General features: G+C 39.8%; 1 protein-coding gene across 16 annotated transcripts in view; it reads right to left on the reverse strand.

The window, feature by feature from the left end:
* ATXN2 (ataxin 2) overlaps positions 1-18,147 on the reverse strand; it is a 52,502-nt gene that overhangs the window by 32,573 nt on the left and 1,782 nt on the right. For 10 of the 16 annotated variants that reach the window (XM_051634392.1, XM_051634391.1, XM_051634389.1 and 7 more), the window contains exons 2-8: positions 12,727-12,763; positions 10,630-10,689; positions 9,863-9,934; positions 9,459-9,609; positions 3,762-3,776; positions 1,623-1,747; positions 230-321 (exon numbers count right to left, since the gene is read on the reverse strand). In XM_051634392.1, coding sequence (XP_051490352.1) covers positions 230-321; positions 1,623-1,747; positions 3,762-3,776; positions 9,459-9,609; positions 9,863-9,934; positions 10,630-10,689; positions 12,727-12,763 — 552 coding nt within the window. The remainder of the gene's footprint in view (positions 1-229; positions 322-1,622; positions 1,748-3,761; positions 3,777-9,458; positions 9,610-9,862; positions 9,935-10,629; positions 10,690-12,726; positions 12,764-18,147) is intronic. The other 6 variants (XM_051634390.1, XM_051634386.1, XM_051634382.1 and 3 more) reach the window with 1 other exon arrangement.

Consider the following 18,147-nt stretch of genomic DNA (forward strand, 5'->3'; position numbering starts at 1 on the left):
GTTGCAATGGGACTGAACTGTGCCCATTTAAGGGAATATATAAGGATTACTACATCTGACTGTTCACAGAACTCTGGCAATGCTTCTTAAGCACTAGTCATTCATTGCATTTTCAGCTATTTGATTCCAGAACTTCAGAAAGCATGTAAAGTTGTCTTCAGAACACAAGCTCATCAAACCCAGGAGAACATGAAATACAAATCTAATAACAAAATATTTTGGAACTTACGTATAAGAAGATAAACTGCTGTCATAAGTTGATACTACACCATAATTTTCTTCATTGAAACGAAACATGTCATTGGGATCCCATCCATTAGACTAGAAGAAAATGATGCTTGTTTTTCAAAATGACACTGGTAATACATTCCCTTAAAATTAAGGGCTGATGGCAGAAGTTAAACCTTTTGCCCTTTTTCCTGGGCCTATGAATTCACTGTCCAGATAACAAAACTACTAAAGTCACAGTTTATTTCAGGAAACATTGTTCATCAGATGTACAGATTTCACCTTCAAAAGCCAGTTCTTTGTTTGTTGTGGTTGTTTGTTGCTGGGGTTTTTTTTTGTTTTGTGTTGTGTTTATTTTGGTTTTTTTAAGTACCATGCCTGCTCTGTACTGGAAGATTACTGGCTAGCAAGAAATAAATACATTAATTCCTTCCACAAAGTGCAAATGGACACTCTGAACATTAGAAGTGTCCCTAGCTGCGGCAAGTGCTGAACCTTTTCAGATGCACTACTCATGCACTTATCTGAGACACACAAAGCACAGGCAGAAGGCCCCTGTTGATCTGCACAACTTCCCCACTTCAGTAAAACTGCTGTTCCAGCACTCAAGCACAACAATAAATGTTTTGAATGTTTTATAAAAGCACTGACAGTATTAAGTACTCTAATAGATCTCAGCTGTACAATATGTACAGTAAAATTGACAGGATAACTGTTCTACACAGACAAAGTTAATATGCTCCACAGTAACATGACTGGATTCTCTTCTAATTAGTAATATTATCTTCTTTCTTTAACATCTTTCAGTATGAATACCTTACTAAAAGCAATGCATGGTTGAGCAAAAGCTGACTGCTATGATAGATAAAGAAATGTCATTTGAGACCATACTCTTCATCTAACGATTCATAATCTACTCAGATTGTATCAGTGCTTATGAAGTCACAGGTCAGACTTCCATCCATTTCCTTCAGCTTAGCTCACAGACACTTAGCTAAGCACAATTTTCCCATAATTTCCAAATGCAATGATAGTCAGACAGCGATGCTCTGATTAAGCCTAAATCACTTCAGTGTATTGCTGAATTTGGAGTCCTTAATAAAAGCTCCTCTTTCAGCCAGTCCATGAGTCAAACACATCCCTTACCACAGCAGCTGCCATTTGTCAATATTTGCCAGAAGTAGCATTTGAAACCCAGCTATTCTTATTCAAATTGTTAAAAAGTACTGTGGCAGCTGCTAGCAAAGACTGATCATACACACCCATACAATGTAGGCCAGGAATTTGAGTTGAAAGTTCATTACCAGATTAAAATTAAGGAATTGTTGTAAGGTATGCCCAGAGAAATAGCTTCTTTTGTACAGACTGGGGCAGATGACAAAAGCATTACTTACAACATCTGTCTCTAATGGCTCAAGCTCCTCAGCAGCGGTGGTCTCTCCTCCATCCCAAGGTTCAAGATCCTTTTCCTTGTGTTCACCATTAACTTTAGCACTGATGGCTGAATCAGTAAAAGCATCTACAATGGAGTGGGGAGGGATGGGGGTGAAATCAATGTGGTTAAGCACAGGAAGACACTGTACACACTAGTTTACCTGAGGAACAACCAAATACAGCCAAATCACAGGCACATTAAACATCATTCACCTTCTCTTATAATCACTGTATTCAACAGGACTACATTAGAAAGGCTGCCCACTTCATACTTGGAATTATGAAAGTACAGACTAACTTCTAATATAGCAAAGAACAGCAGTAATTACCTCTAGTTACTTCAAAATATTTTACATAAATTACATGTTTTTGGAAAAAGAAATACTACCTGAGGATCCCCATTCCTCCAGAAAACCCCACACCTGCCTAAGGTGCTTTTCCAAACAGCCCACACAGCTGCGCACTGATATATTCCACAAATTTCAAAAAAGCATGAATGCAAACCAGTCCCATTCCCTAAATAATGGGGTGCATTTCCCTTCAAATACCTGACCTGCTTCTGTTTCCACAACTCCTCCACACACACCTTTCCTCCCTCTGCAGTGTAACTCCATCACCCATCAACTTGATGCACCCGTTCACTGTGACATGAACAAGTATCTCCTCCCTCCTGCAAAGGCTTTTTCAAGAAGCAGCTTACCCAAATCACCCATTTCAGAAACTCTGTATCTACCTCTTGTTCTAACAATATATGAAAATAAATATACCATTAGGTGCAGTAAGCAGTAAGAGTATGCTATTGTTCACTTAAATTATAAAAACATACATAAATACATCAAGATCACAAGCTTTTCTTTTCACTTGTTCACCTTTCATTCAAGGCAGACTTTAGAAGAAGTAATACAAGAATATTAAAGTGCCATAAAAACATATACAAAGCCATTCATCAAAGAAGCCAAGCTTTTATATTTGGTAAGCAATTAAATCTCACGAGCTGCCTGCAAATTCTTCAATTACTCAAACAGAAGGAACTTTAAAAAATAAAATAAGCTTGTTATAAGCCTATAAATGAATAAGCCTCTACCATGTCCTGTTATCATTCTACTCACAAAAAAAAGAGCAAACATTTCAGACCTTTAGAAAAGATGCAATCAAAACACTAGGCAGTGCCAGACATGGAAGAATGTGGCTTAAATTAACTTTTGGCAAGATTAAGGAAAATGAACTTTAAAGCCATCATGAAAAGAATTCACAACGTATGAAGATGGCCACTGATGTCACAGGTTGGAAAAAATCTCTAGTGGTTGTTTAAAAGAGAGACTGCTGACATAGCTTATTATTCCTGTTGTACCCAATTTCACAGTGAAATTCTGCACAGATATTGGTATGATCTGTCAGAAAAGTTAACTGTGCTCTGTCTGTCTAACACCATCCAGCACAATCTCATGAAACGCTCACTCAACTCATACACAAAGACCAAAGGAACTATGGGTAAGCAATTAAGCGTTAATAAGCTTCTACGAAACAAAATAGAAGATGTATGAAAAATTAAGAGCTTATTAGCTAAACATTCATTTCAAATACAAAAGAATCAGTAAAACAACAGAAGAAAGCCAAATGAAAGGCACCTAAGGAGGCACACCACTGTTAGGGCTCATGTGAAATTGCAAAAACCTGCACCCATCACCACGGGAGATGTCCCAGACTGCCACCCAAAGCTGGGACAGTTCCTAGCAGCTGGAGTTTGGGCTTTCCAGGGAGACTGTATTTTAGCTCCTCACTACATGCAAGGCCTTCAGCAGCCAGGTTCTGGGACTACTTGTAAACTGTTCTGAGACAGTCACTGGTTCACGTGCTGAGGCAGAATGTCAATCGTTGCATTTTCAGCTGCTCAGAATAGGTAAAAATCAAGGGTGAGAACAGAAGTCACCACGGAACTGCAAGAGCCTCTCAATGATTCTGTGAAGTTACACATGCATGTTGCCTAGTGCCAAAAATGTGCGAGCAGAGGTTTTAAGTTTCCGTTATATATTATGGTAACAAAAGCATTATGAAAGGCAAGATGCAGAGACATAAGAGTGACTGCCAAAAAAAGTTACCTGTTTCTGAAGGAACTACAACAGATATGGAGAGAGAAAAAATTGGAAGACATCAGATATAAATACAGGTGTATTTTTTCACATTAAATGGCTGAATTCAGGCAAAGCTAAACTATTCTAGTCCCTCTCACAGACATATTCAAACTTATTATACACCTCCCACCTTGCAAAGATAATTTTCACAGTAAAACTTAGGAATGCTCCCACCCATTAAGAGCCCAATGTGCTTTCCCATCTTGCTTCACAAAAAAAATCCCCTTCAAATAGCCTACAGAATTCTAAGGCATGTCAACTTGAAATAAAACATCTCTCAGTTTCCCTTCATACGAACAGTTTTTAAAATATACTAAAAAAGCAGAAGATGTGTTTAAAAGTCATCTGAAACTACACAGTAACAGAGCACTGCCTCAATTCACAGTGAAGTAGTAACAAAAGAGAACATTTAACAGTGAGGCAAAAGGCACTTGTGTTTGGAAACTACATTTACCTTATCCATCAATACCCTGTAGCTGACACTGCCACAAACCAGACAGACCAGGGCTGCTTTTGTGCCAAACATCATTCATTCAGTGTTTCATGTTTGATCCTCTCCGATTGGACATTTTACACAAAATACAAGTTGGAGGAGTTTTAGATCCGTTAGGAAACTGTGACATTTCCTTCTGCATTACTTCAGAGGGAACTCTTCTCCAATGAGATTAGATAAATATGAGTTAGAAGGACTGATGACTGCATCTGATGGAGGTAACTGTCTGTACTTTAGAAGGGTGTTCCTATTAAATTACTTCAGAGAGAAATCCATGCACAACTGTGCCATTTTGGATACTGTGAATAAAATACTCACTTAACAAGACCCATCTACTCAACCCACTAATTTTCTTATTTTAAAAGCCACATAAACATCTAGCAGAGTGACGTTAAAAAATATAATGATACAGTTGAACTGGGGGAAAAAAAAACAAACAACAACAAACCAGTCAAAACCAAAACTCCAGTATCTAGTGAATGTGTAGGATGTGAACTGTCAATATTAAGTTTCCCAGCAGAATCCAGTGTATCATGGGGCTCAGGAAGCTTCACTGCTTTTATTTCTTTCTCAATTTAGAATTAAAGTCACAAGTGAGACTGCAACACCAATTTAAGCTCTACAGCTCAAAGAAATTCCAGGTAGGAGAGACTGAACCTATACAGGCAGATTTCTAGTCAGACAATATGGTCTCATGAGCATCCAGGCAAAGTTTAAATGCAGCAGAACAGCAACTCAAGGCACAGATCACTATTGTCCTGGAACAAACAGCTAGGAAGGCACCTGGGACACCAAAGACAAGTCAAACAAGGCCTTACCAAAATTAATGAGCAACAAAACTGAGAACATATGTAAAAAATAAATTTAGCCAAGAAGAGTTTCCAAAACACAAATACTGCTTCTAAGATTATTAGTGAAGTAGAAGCTAGAAGATGAACTGCTGCTACAAGCGCCAACTGGCAGAGTCACAACAGAGAAGATACTGACTGCCCAGGCTCAGCCTCTCCCTTATCTGGTGCCTCATTATCTGAGTTGCTGAATGAACAACTCACATGACACCTTGGCATGGCCAAATTTTTAATCAATTCCTTTTCTAGATGGTAAAACCCAAGCTGAAGAAAAAATGAATACTGGTCAAACAAGGAGCTTGAGCTGTAAACCTCAATTAGCCCCCCACTGCCTCTGTATCTGCTGAATGTGACAACTCCTAAACAAAGAAGTTTGGTATCAAAGACCTTGCTTCTTTTTTTAAAGCCTGCTAACTGGAAAAAAAAATCCCAAGGATAACTCCATGCAACAGAAACTCACATTAAGACAAGGAAAATTAAATATACACATTCTGAGAAAAACTCAGCTTGGACAAATTCTTCAAGTATGCACTATTACATGAGTTCAAGAAAAAGATGCCAGAGTAGAGCAATTAAGAGTCCGGGCTGAATTAATCTCAGTGTTTAACGTGATTGTTTTTGCAAACATATTTTGAGCTACTAATGGTGAAGAGCACAACTATGCAATTAAGTGCAGCTCTGCAGTTCAAATGCTATTAAACCAATCAGGCTGATGTGCCAAAGGTGTCCCTGCTGCACGCTGCCAGCTTTGATCCAGGTGAGCGTGGCCCAAAGTAAGCTGAGGTTTCATCTTTCAACAGTAAACTCTCATTTGTTTTGTAACTACTTACTACTGATTTGAAACATTAAAACCAGTTACCACCAGCTTTGGGGAGCCAACATTTCCTTTCTTTGTTCATAACATGCCTACTGCTATTCCCCTTGCAACACTTTCTCTGGAAGGATGCCACTGTCAGCAAATTCAAGGAAAAACTTACACGGCCAATTCTCTTCTCCCTTTTTTCATTGGGTTTGTAACATTTTTCTCAGAGCGCAGGATCAGTGCCAAAAAAACAATAAAAACATTGCAGAAGCCTTTTACTTTACCAGTAGTTATGATCTTGAATTGTCTTGTCATTAAAGAGAAGACAACAAGGCAACTCTGAAGCCTTACTCAGATTTCAATCCCCTACAAACCAGGGCTGTGGGCTGATCAGCCTGTGGTACTGGAGGAAACACTGCAAGGAGCTTCTCTGAAGAACATCAGAGAAGTGTTCCCTCCTCTCTCAGTCAGGCAGCACAAGGAATCCAGCAACTACAAGATCCAGGCACTTCACCTCTGCCTCAGAAGGTGAGGCAGAAAGATGCTACATGTTAAAGTACAGCCAAGGATTTCAACTTGCACGTGAGAGTGGACTTTTAGCAGTCCATGCACTGCCATGTGCAGAAGACAGTGCATACGCCTCTTTAAATGCAGAAAATATTATCTGGAAGGGGAATGATGGATATAATCCAATTTCACCCAAGTTTTCCAATGTATGTTTCATTCATCAGCCTGTCTGTGCTGCAGAAGGCCCTAATTCCAGTGAGAGGCCCTCAGGTGACTCCTTTCCATTCCTTCTGAAGCCTAACAGGAATCTACAGGAGCCCAAAGCTCTATGCAGACTGAGAGTTGCAAGGGCCCAGGGAGTAGGGATAAATTTATTTTTTAAACATAAACTGTTAGAACATCCCCACCCATGCAGACATACTATTTTTTCTCCCAACCCTTCCAATTTCTACAATCCGGGCAGCAAGAAGTTCTCCACTGGTGCATCTAAAGGAGCATTATCATGCTTGGCACAAGCAAATCTAAGGCTGCTGCTTCCAACCAGGGTGGTTTTACCTACCCCAGGCCTGTACAGTCATTACCTCCCCTACACTCACATGACTGGTGGAGCGGCAGGATGAATTATCAGCTCACTGCTCCAAAGCTGCACTAGTCTGATAGCAAGGAGAGGTGCCTGGCAGACTATTTCACATGGTTCTTTCAGAGACAGCTGTAATTTCCACTCCTCTGAAAGGAGAATGCAACCCCTGCTCTTTCTACCCACTTGCTATTCTTTTCCAGTCCTCTTACAGTCTTGTCTGACTTGGTCAGACAGGCTGACAATGCAGCCAACATCTCTGCTATTCGAGTCTGAGAATAAGGCAGAAGATCAAGACCCAGAGAGTAAGGAGCACCATTTGTCCACACTCCTGCAGTTCAGAAAAGCAAATGCCAGAATAAAAATCCACAGAACTCCAGATACTTATACTGAGCCAGAAAACCAGGATACACTACAGCCACCAAAACAGTATCTTTTTCAGAAACTACTTGAAGGCTTCCTCAAAAAAGCCTAGTAGTCTCCTAAAGGGTGGGAGAAACTGCATATGCAGACCCCAACAAACCTGACTCCAGGTGTGCCTCTCCTGTGGCAGCAGAGTGCTTGTGAAGTGCCTCTTGTGTGACTACTTTTCTAGGGAAGTGACAGCAAGCTGCCTTTCCAACCAAGTATGTCCAAATTCTCTACTAACTTGCCTATGAGAGCCAAAAACCATTGAGGGTTCTGCAATTTGTTCCTGGATAAGTGCAACACTGTCAAACTTCCTTGGGCACGAGACAGTAACCACCCCAATACAAACACAGCAAGGAGCACCATCTCCTCACCCAGGAGTTCAGACTCCCTTTTTAGTGGGTGTCCACACAGGCTTCTCTGACTCAGTGCCATGAAGATTTGGGTTAATTTAGAAGAACAAAAGGCCAGCAGTTCCTGCACGCATGTTCATACACTTCCATTCTTTTGAATCCTTGATTTTTTAATTTCCGAAGAAGCAGGAGGCCCTTCATTGCTCTCATTGCAGGTGTGACCAGAGACTGACTTACACTTTTTCAAGTGTCATTTCAAGATAATACATTTTTGAGACAAAATGGAAAGCAGATTAATTTACCCGCTACAAGTTATCAAGTTTTGCAGCTTTCCCAGTCTATCTTGCTCCACGTCTCTACAGCTTTATTTCAGCTCTCCTCTCCAGCTCCTTAAGAGATTTAGATTCAAAGACATTCTACCTAAAAAGAGTGAACTGAGCAACTGTTCAGCCTGAAGCAGTCATTTTCTTCTAGAAAACTTCCATGGAGTAATTACAGCTACAAGTAGTAGTATATTCTTCATTCCAAATGCTCAAGATCTTAAAGATTGGGTAATGCCCAGTTTGCATTTACATTAAAAGGATGTTCATAGTAGACCCACTAAAAAACAGCTCTTGTGTAATTTAAATTCAAAGGCCCATCCAGAACCTGGAACTTATCTGCATTTCAATGCTACATTTGCTCTGACATTATGCATCATCTTCTGGGAAAAGCAAATTCCTTGAAACAACAAGCCTCACATTCTTCAGCTTTGTATCAGGCAAGAACAGATGTATGTACAAACACAAGGTGAAGACAGAAAGATCCCATTAAATGCCCACCAGTCCCAGCGCATCTCTAAGTGGGAACAAAGCCTGTGTGTCACAATAACCACTGAGCTCCCAGTGACAGTTGTTGATCAGCCTGAAAATGTACACAATTTCCATGGCACAGAAAGTTATGTATTTGCTTTTATTCCTTAGTCCAGCAAATCGGGAACATAAGCATAAAAAAAAACCTGCTCAAAAAGAAAAATCTGCAAAGGAACTGGAGCTGTCTTGACTTGTGAGCCTCTCAGATTCCAGAAAGAGAATTAGGGTCTTGAAGGTCAGACATTAGAAGAATGAGGATTGCCTGACTGCCTGTAAATTGCTTAATTCTGACAGTTTCAAGTATTGAATTAGTATTTTTAGAATACTTTTATGAATGCACTACTAGAGATAGAAGTTTCTCAACTAAATATAGATTTTATATACACACAAACTCTGAACAATAATCTTTTTATAAAGAATTTGTATACCCATAGATTTTCATGCAACATTTCATAGACTAATTTAGAAGAAAGAAAAAAAAGAAAAACACACACAAAAAATAAAAACCAAAACCCAACCTCACAGAAAATCTGTAAAATGTTTTGTAACACCAATAAGGATTTGCTTTCCAGACTGCAGTTTAGCTGCTCAAAGCAGTGCCCCCTCACAAAGATTCTGCAATCTGTATTTTAAATTTTGATAGATTTCTGATGTCAGGAAGTGCTGAGCATTCCCTCTTTCCATTTAACAGGCTATCTGGATGTTCCACACGCTTTAAGGTTTAAGGGTCTAAATGTGAACTTTAGTTTTCAGATCCTAAAGCATCTGGCTTTCAAAATCTTGCCTTATAAGCTCAGATAGAGACAACTTTAAAAACAAGTGTACCTCTTCTCGCATAATTGGTATCCATATCCTTAAAATGCACCATGACAAAGTCTGAAGACTTGAACAAGATACTCTCTAATATGTCTTCACGTTTTGGCCCCAAACTGGATTCTGCAGTTTTCCGATGAGCAGCATCAAGCACTAAATCACACTATTGGAGATATAAAAAAAGGACAAACTAACTTAATGCACAATTCACTACTCAGTAAGCTCATGTACTTGCAAAAAAAAAAAAAACAAAACAACAGACATATACAATAGTTTGCAAAAATAAAACTTCTTGTGTAAACCTCAGCATGAAAGGTCAAAATATTTCACAATAAATATTCAAATTTTAATCAAACATTGATTATTTAGTATTAGAATCTTCTAAAACAGGGAAGAGTCATAATGAAAAAAATTACCTTAGGACTGTAGGTTTTGAAAACTCCTTCATATATACCACCATTTTTCACCTGTACTTCACATTTGGATCCCTGGAATAAAGGAAACATGAAAACAGTTTTCTACCAGCCTGACAAATGATAGGAATTACCTTCTCAAAGATGTATTTTTTAACAGAAGTACAAATGTGCAAAAACACAGCTCAGTTTTCAGTGAAATCTACTCATTCAACATTTCCCCATTTATAAATTCACCCCTGAGTTCTGAAGAGGCAGAGGGGTGTGCACCAACATTTCTCTGAAGACATTTAAAGATCTCCCAGAATTGCTGCTCACCAGACTTTCGACCAGTTCTGCTCACAAACAAATTTTTGAGCAAACCCAAAAGCTGTGCATCTGTGTGTGTAGAAATAATGGTGAAGGCTTATCCTGGCTTCTAGAAGTCTGAACGACTTAATTTTGACATGTCAGGACTTCTCTTAACATCTGGGGAGAAAGGCAGCCATTCCCTGCACACGGACTCATTTTATTTATTCGTAACTTCTCTACAGACAAAAAATTCAAGATGAGCAGTGCCCCTAAGAAATTTGCTGTATTTCTGCAAATTGTATTTGAATTTTTCCAAGCTAAAAATACAGAATAGCTATTACTGTGAGTTTTAAAGTTCAATCTTGGCAAAAGATGCCAAAGTATAATATTCACTCCATTATATTACAATTAGTGGACTAGTTAACAATTCCATGTCGCCATAGAAACTGTTTATCCCCCTTACAAAGACAAAGACTTACAACAACTGATGTAAGGATGTGAACCATTCTCATGTTTGCATAGATGCCATCGAAAGAAATCTGAAAAATAAGAAATTTGTTATCATAAATATAGGAGAAACACTTTTAACAATTCAAAAAGGCAGTGTGCCCAAAGTACTGCAGGCTGCATCAGTAGGAACGAGCTGCTAGAAACATTGGGCCAACACACACAGAACATGGGTCACATTCAGATTTCCAGAGGACCTTTATCCCTTCCTCTCATCAATTACAGATCTGAACACCCTTCCAAACAAGACAGACCTTAGAGTGCCCCTAATGTCACTCAAAAAGGACATTTTCTTGCTGGTTGGGTGAAGCTTGTATGCCTGGATTCCTAACTGAAGAAGCCTTGCTAACGTCCCTCCCTGGTTCAAGAACCATCACAGGATAAGGTGCTTAATATAATCATAGAATGGTTTGGGTTGGAAGGGACTTTGAATATTATCTAGAGTCAACCCCCCTAATGGGCAGGGACACCTTCCACTAGACTAGCCCAGGTTGCTCCAAGCCCCATCCAACCTGCCCTTGAACACTTGCAGCGATGGAGCAGCCACAACTTCCTTGGGCAACCTGTTCCAGTGTCTCACCACCCTCACAGTAAAGAATTTCCTCCTAACATCTAACCTAAATCCCCTCCTCCAGTTTTAAACCATTACCCCTCATCCTATCACTACACACCCACCCCAACTTTCCTGTAGCCTCTTCAGGCACTGGAAGGCCACTATAAGGTCTCCTCAGAGCCTTCCCTTTTCCAGGCTGAACAGCCCCAATTCCCTCAGCCTGTCTTCATCTATGGAAAAGTTGCTCCAGCCCTTGGATCAACTGCTGTTGAAGAGGTGCTTCCAGGCCTGCTGAACTGTGCCTTTTCATCTAACACACCTGATTATAAGCATAAACAGAAGCTAAAGTCATCAAATTGTGGAGCACCAAAGAGCTACAAAACCCATCATAACGTTAGTCAAAGATCCTTCAGTGCAGCCTCAGAAGGGGAGGTCCTGCACCAGGAGAGCTGACCAAGCATCACCCAGGCTCCTGGATGACACACTGGCACATGCAGTGGCAAGGACGTTTTGTTGCCACATCTGGTACCTCTCCTTGTCAACTTCAAGCTTGAGAAACAAGAGATGCTCAAACGTGCAAGGGCCTCACCATATTTTAAGCTTTTTAACTAAAATCACACCTTTTAAGCTGTCTGCTACTTAATCCACCTACTCCTTCTGGCATGTCAGCCACCTTCCTGGTCTGAAAAGAGATATTAAAGGGTACTCCTGTGCCCAACTCTCAGCAGAGGACATAAAGACTGACACCTTCATGATGTTAGTGTTTGCATGTGACCTTTTTCATCACTCTTCCCCAAAGCTTCTTCAATTTTACTGCAGAGTCTTTGTATCTTCAATAGACATTTATCTAAGTAAACTGTAGTCCTTTCAAACCTTCCTATTTCTGCCCCATTCCCCAAAATCAGTCACCCCTGAAAACCAGGCCAATAAAAAATTACCAAATATTTGATTAGTGCACTCTTTAAATTGAGATCCAAATCTTTAGCTTCAATAATACTGTGTTCTACAAGTCAAGCCACACCTGTATTTCAACAATCTACAGCCTTGACAATAACTAAATCCAAGTTAATGATAACACTGGGTTAGCTATTTTATAGGAAAGCTAAAGAAAACTGTTATTTTTCTTTAACTAAATGCTGTCTTACTGTCATCTGTTTAAGGGAAAAGCCAATGTAAGAGTCTTCAGAGAGGAAATATTTCCAAATCACTGTGTTAAGTTGAATGTTACCTGTATCTACAATATAATTGCAAGAAAATGCAAAATATTTGTAGTAATGTACTCAAAAAGTTTAAGTGACCCTTCTCCTCTTCCCCTTGGGAGACTTAAATGAATGCAAGATGTTACATCTTTAGAAAAGCATATCTCAATTTAAAATGCTGAGATACCCAAGGGAAAAAAAAAAAAGAGAGAATATTCCAGTATCTGCTATTCTTACACTGAGATACTTGGGCTCACTGCACACAAGTTGTTTCCCCAAACCCAGAGTGGTACAATAAGGAAGAAACATTTACTCACAGTAGGCTGGGGCGGTCCTTTGCCACTGCTGCGACCTCTGAAATCACAGACATACATTGGATATGATTAAAAGAACTGCCAGAACTGAATAAATTCTTAACAAGTAAGGGTTCAAAAGCTCATCTTAATTTAGTGTTGAGAACGGGATCAAAGCAAGCCAGCACTCCCCCAGAGCAGAGCTGGACAACGCAGGACCCACAGCATTTACCCTCCAAACTACTCCCCTATGAGCAGTTAACACTGGTTAGTAGGCAAGAGGGTTAAGTACAATACATTGGAGGAAAAAAATATGAAGAAAATACCAAGTCTACATTGTTATAAAAATCCCAAAATATTATCTCTTAATCAGAATTCTGTAACTAAACCAAATTCCAAAACTTACTGGCACACAAAACCAAAACCCAGTTTCAGGCCCAAACCCTACCCAGCGCAGAGTCCCCTCTTGGAGCCCAGAAGCTCAGTCCATCCTTTCTGTCCATCTGATGAAGGGCCACCCAAATAACCACCCCATACTGCAGGGCACAAAGGAACTCTGGCTGCAAGTCCTGACCATCCCTCAAAAACACTGACTGCTTTAATGCCAATCTGCCCATGGGGAACACTCAGGACACTTCTAAAGCTTTTAAATTAACCTGGATGCTCTTAATGCCTTGCAGACTGAGGTGTAACAGCCTGCGTCCTCCACCTCAGATATTCCAATCCAAACAGCATCCCTGAAGGTACCAAGTCTGCAACAGCTACAATTCTTCAATTTCACTGCTGTGCCTAGCTTCAAAGTTACTTCCTTGTACCAAGAAGTCCTAGATTCAAGTATTTCTCACAGTGATTTAGGTTTGTACTACAACTTCAGGAGTGCACACATTGTCACGTGAGATAAAAAGTCTTCTGTTCTATTAAAAAAAACACAAACCAACAAATTTTTAACAGACCCACCTTACAGATGCATGGCCATGTAATTATAGAGACCCAAAGAATCATGTCTACATTTCAAAATATCCAAACAACATTGAAATCTGAATCCAACTGAATGTCAACTGCATTCAATTGTGTTTGCAAACACTGCGCTGTGGTTGAATACAACCTTGCTCCCAAACCAACATGCCTTTATAAACAGGCCTGATGAGGTAGTCAGGAAATCAAAGGAAGTTCTCCCCATGAACACAGATACCTCTCCAATAAATTGTGCAGAAACAGGCAAGTCCATCAGAGAACCATGAAAGGCCTTAATAAGGAAAAATTAAAACCCACAAAACTATCACCTAGCTCATTTAAGAAAACAAGCTTCTAAAACAGCCGTGTAGTGTCAGCCAGCATCATGCACACTGGTGACATTTGCTGACTGGCAATAACTGCAGATTTTGGGTGTCTCGCTGACATTTTCAGAACACTTGCAGAGTACCTATCTCACAAAAAAACCCGAACAAAAACCAAAAAAACTAATGCAAATAGCCTTTATTTTATTACCTATCTGCTTTAGTTTTCCATAAGGCAGCTCTGAAGACAATCAAGTCCCACCATTTACCAAGTCTGGCAGTTGTCAAATGGCCACCTACATTACAGTGCTGAGACGAGCCCTTCATGAACCTGGAACATCATTTTTGCACAAGATCCAGATGAATGATCCTCCTCTTTCTTAAAGTCATTTCATCAGATGTGAAATGCCCAAATAAAAAATGTATAAAAGAAGGTACAATCCAGTTCAATTTTTTTCCTTTTATTACTATGAGAAATGTCAGCAACACAGTCTTCCAAAGAATGTGGCCAAAGTCAAACAGTTTCATCAGTTCCCTCTGTTGGTCTCAAAAGATTTTAGAAGATACTCCTTCCTACCTTAGCTACAGAAATGGTCAAAAAGGAAAGAGTTTGGTGTCTTTGAAATGGAAAGCATTCCCATTTTTAGTGACAAGTATTCTTGGAACTTAAATAACTAGGTTGCTAGACTGGTCAGAAAGTTTGGAGTATTCCCTTTAAGCATCAACCAAAGTGTTCTAGATTTTCCATCCCTTACCACATTTCCAAAATTACTGTTTCTACCCATATTTCTTTAAGAAACAATCTGATTGTGCACATCCACAATGGCAAGAGGTTCTAACTTCTACATGAGACCAACAGTGAAGCTAATCATAAAAATTCTCTGTTATTCTGACCTAACATCTCTCCATACACCAGACCTCTTGTTTTCCAGCTCCGACTGTTAAACACAACCCATGAGAAAAAAGGAATGACGTTCACCAAGATGAAAACAGAAAAATATTCACCAATTCTGCCCATCCTACATCTCAATCACCACTGTGTGTATTTTCTGCTAAAACCAAGGCTATCAACTTGATGTTTGCATTCCAACAGCTGAAGACTCAAGTTCAAACCACTCTTTGACTCACCTTTGATGCATCATATGAAAAAAAAAAAAACCAAAAAAAGTAGGACCTTCACAAAAGCAGAAAATAGATGGTATTTGTCAGAAGTTTAGCACAATTTACCAGTAGATTAACACTAAGAAATAGGAGTGGGGGAAACTAGAAGGGTCAGCAGCAATTTGGCACTGCTACCCCAAAACCACACCTTGATTACAGAAGTATGGTAAATTTAAAAAATACATTTTGTATTGCAGAATCGTAGTTGAAGGTAAGCCTGGGAGCAGGCACAGCACCTTGGCAAATCCAGCTTGCAAACCCTTTGCTCTGGTGCAGCAAACTCACGAAGCTGGCAAAATGCTGCACCAGACACAGTTATGACCAAGCAATTAAAGTCATTGCAGGCCAGCAGTCACACCTCAAGAGTCTCCATAGGGGGATTAAGCCCAAATACTGCACAAGAAAACATTTTTCCCCATCAACAACTTGGAATTTTTTTTTCTATTTTTATGAGCATTTACTACCCTATCCCTCAGCATCCCTCACCTCCCACCCAAATGTTTACATGCCAAGTAGAGTGTTTGTAATAAGCAAAACAAGGTCACACGTTTCTATCTTTCCAGTTATGTGAAAACTAATGCAAGGGACACAAGTCCTTCCAGGATGTGAAAGAAAGTCTCAGGTTTTCTTTCCAGCAGCATCTTCACTTTGAGGCTACAAAACAGATGCAACCACACTGCAATTAATGTCTGGAGCCTAAGTGCAACAACAAAGACTGCTGAATGTAAAAGAGTGCATAGATGTTTCTGGAGCACTGGCTGATGTTACTACAGCTTTGAAAACACATTTACAGGACACTCGAACTTTCACTACAAGTGCAAAGAGCTGGTGAAGCTTCCTTCTACAGGAGAAAGAAGAAATACAAAGTTTTCTTGAAGTACAGTATTTGCCTGTGAGAGCTAAATGAATCAAAGCTGTCAAATTAAGGTTCTACAAGAAGTCCTGTAGCATTGTCTCCTGCAGTTTTTCCCCAATCCTGACATTAATAATGTCAATTCCGATCTTCTTGCAAGATGACATCGGAATATGTAAGTAACCTGACTCAAACCTGACCCAGTGCACCTCTGTGACCTGTTGATGGACTTAGTCACTGAAGAACCTTCTTCATATACATTGCCTTGAATCAGCTGTTAAATTAAAACTGACTCAAATGCAGGTACATAACATCACACTGAAGTGCATTAAGGGCAGTAAGGAAGACTTGCACGTTTATCCATTCGTTTTGCTCAGCACTTTGGCGCATACAGGGATCTTAGAACAAACTAGAAAACCTCTGAGTGGCACCTGTGACCAAACCTCCAAAACAGTCCCTTCCATTCTGTCAGAGCTCCTTAGCACTCCATATTCCCAGTCACTCCTGTCTGGACAGAACGGACACCTCTCTTCTGCCCTCTACTTAAGCCTTGAGTCAGGCTAATAAAATAGGATGCCAAGGATGTGTTAAGTCTCAAAAGCAAGATACAGAACATGGGACCATTTCAGTTCCAACTTTTTAATGGGCAAAGCCATTTATAAGAGTCACAGTATTCCTAAAGGACTCCCAAATCCAGCTAGGCAAGGAAGTTACCAAATATAAAGGGAAAAGCCCTTCTGCCACAATTGTAACTAGACACGTAATTATCTAAAACCAGAGCCTGAGGTGTTTCGCCTTCAGATAAAATAACAATGGGGAAAAATTGGTAACAAAAAAGGATCCAGTGCTTGAAGGACTGCTGGGACAGAGGCAGCCTTCAACCACAGGACATCTGAACTTCCTGTGCTTGTATAAGACAAAAATTAACTAAACCACAAAAAATAGGTATTGGAGAATGTTTTGACAAGTACAGCCCAGCAGGTTTGTGCATGAGGTCTATGTTCTCTCCAACCACAGTTCAACCTGCTACTGGCATCCCCCTACAGCCCATTTCCCATCTGCCATGTTGCACATGCAGTTGCTACTGAACAAACACAGCATTTCATTAGTACCTCTTGATAAAAAATGGTGTTAATCCTTCATTTTCTTTTCCTGAACACCTTTAAAGATACCTTTGTTCGTGATTTTTCCACTTATGCAAGAGATTATTAGTGTTATGAAAATCAACACTTCTTTGTTAATCACACAAAACTGTACCTTTTCTAATATGAAATACATCTATCCATCATTATGAAACCATGGAAATAAACCTAGTGAGCAAAGCTGACCCTCCACTCACTCTCAGAAGTGGAAGGGCCAGGTGCTCAGCCCAATTAAGTCTTAACGTAATAAACACAGTGGAAAATTAGGTCCAGGACAGTTAACTATCAACGAGCTTTCTACCCAAATCTAAGCCTTTAAGAGCAACGTGGCCATTAAAAGTAACATTTCTTTGCATCTCAAGAAGATAAGAAAGAAAACCCTAATGCTGCAGGGAAATGAGCTGCAAAACCCAAAAGGAAGAAACCTTGGCGTAAACTGGAGATGTTTAAGTTTCTAATTACTACAGGGCTTCAAACTGAAACCAAGATGGGAGAGCAGCTATGAGAGCAGCTATAAGAGCAATTTGATTTTTCAAACAGAAAAGCCCCTTAGTTGTTCATTGACCTGAGATTTGCAGCGTGAACCATCTTTGAATCTGTACTCCTAAAAACACAAGACTTTTCTTTAGACCAGCAATAGAAGTTCTCTGAAGGTGTTCAAGGGGCCACCAACAGCCCAGAGATTGTGATTTCTGAGAGTCAGAAATACCCTGAAAAACTGATTAACCAAAAAGAGAGTATGAACATCTTTGAAGAAGCATCCTGGTTGTTCTGCAGCCCCACTAGAACTTCCTAAGGACTCCTGAAGTGGAATTTAACCAACAAAACAGGAAAAGTAACACTGGTGGGAGAAACCCATTGGCTTTAATCTTAAAACTTGAGAGTGAAATTGAAGCCTGAATCCCTTAATCTACAGAGACACTTTCTCACCATCATCCTGAATTTTCAAATTAAAAAAAAATAATAATAAAAAGCTGTGGGTTTTGTTGCCCTTCACGTTAACCTCTACGGT

This window comes from Apus apus, chromosome 16, assembly GCF_020740795.1.
Source record: "Apus apus isolate bApuApu2 chromosome 16, bApuApu2.pri.cur, whole genome shotgun sequence".
Classification (NCBI taxonomy): domain Eukaryota; kingdom Metazoa; phylum Chordata; class Aves; order Apodiformes; family Apodidae; genus Apus; species Apus apus.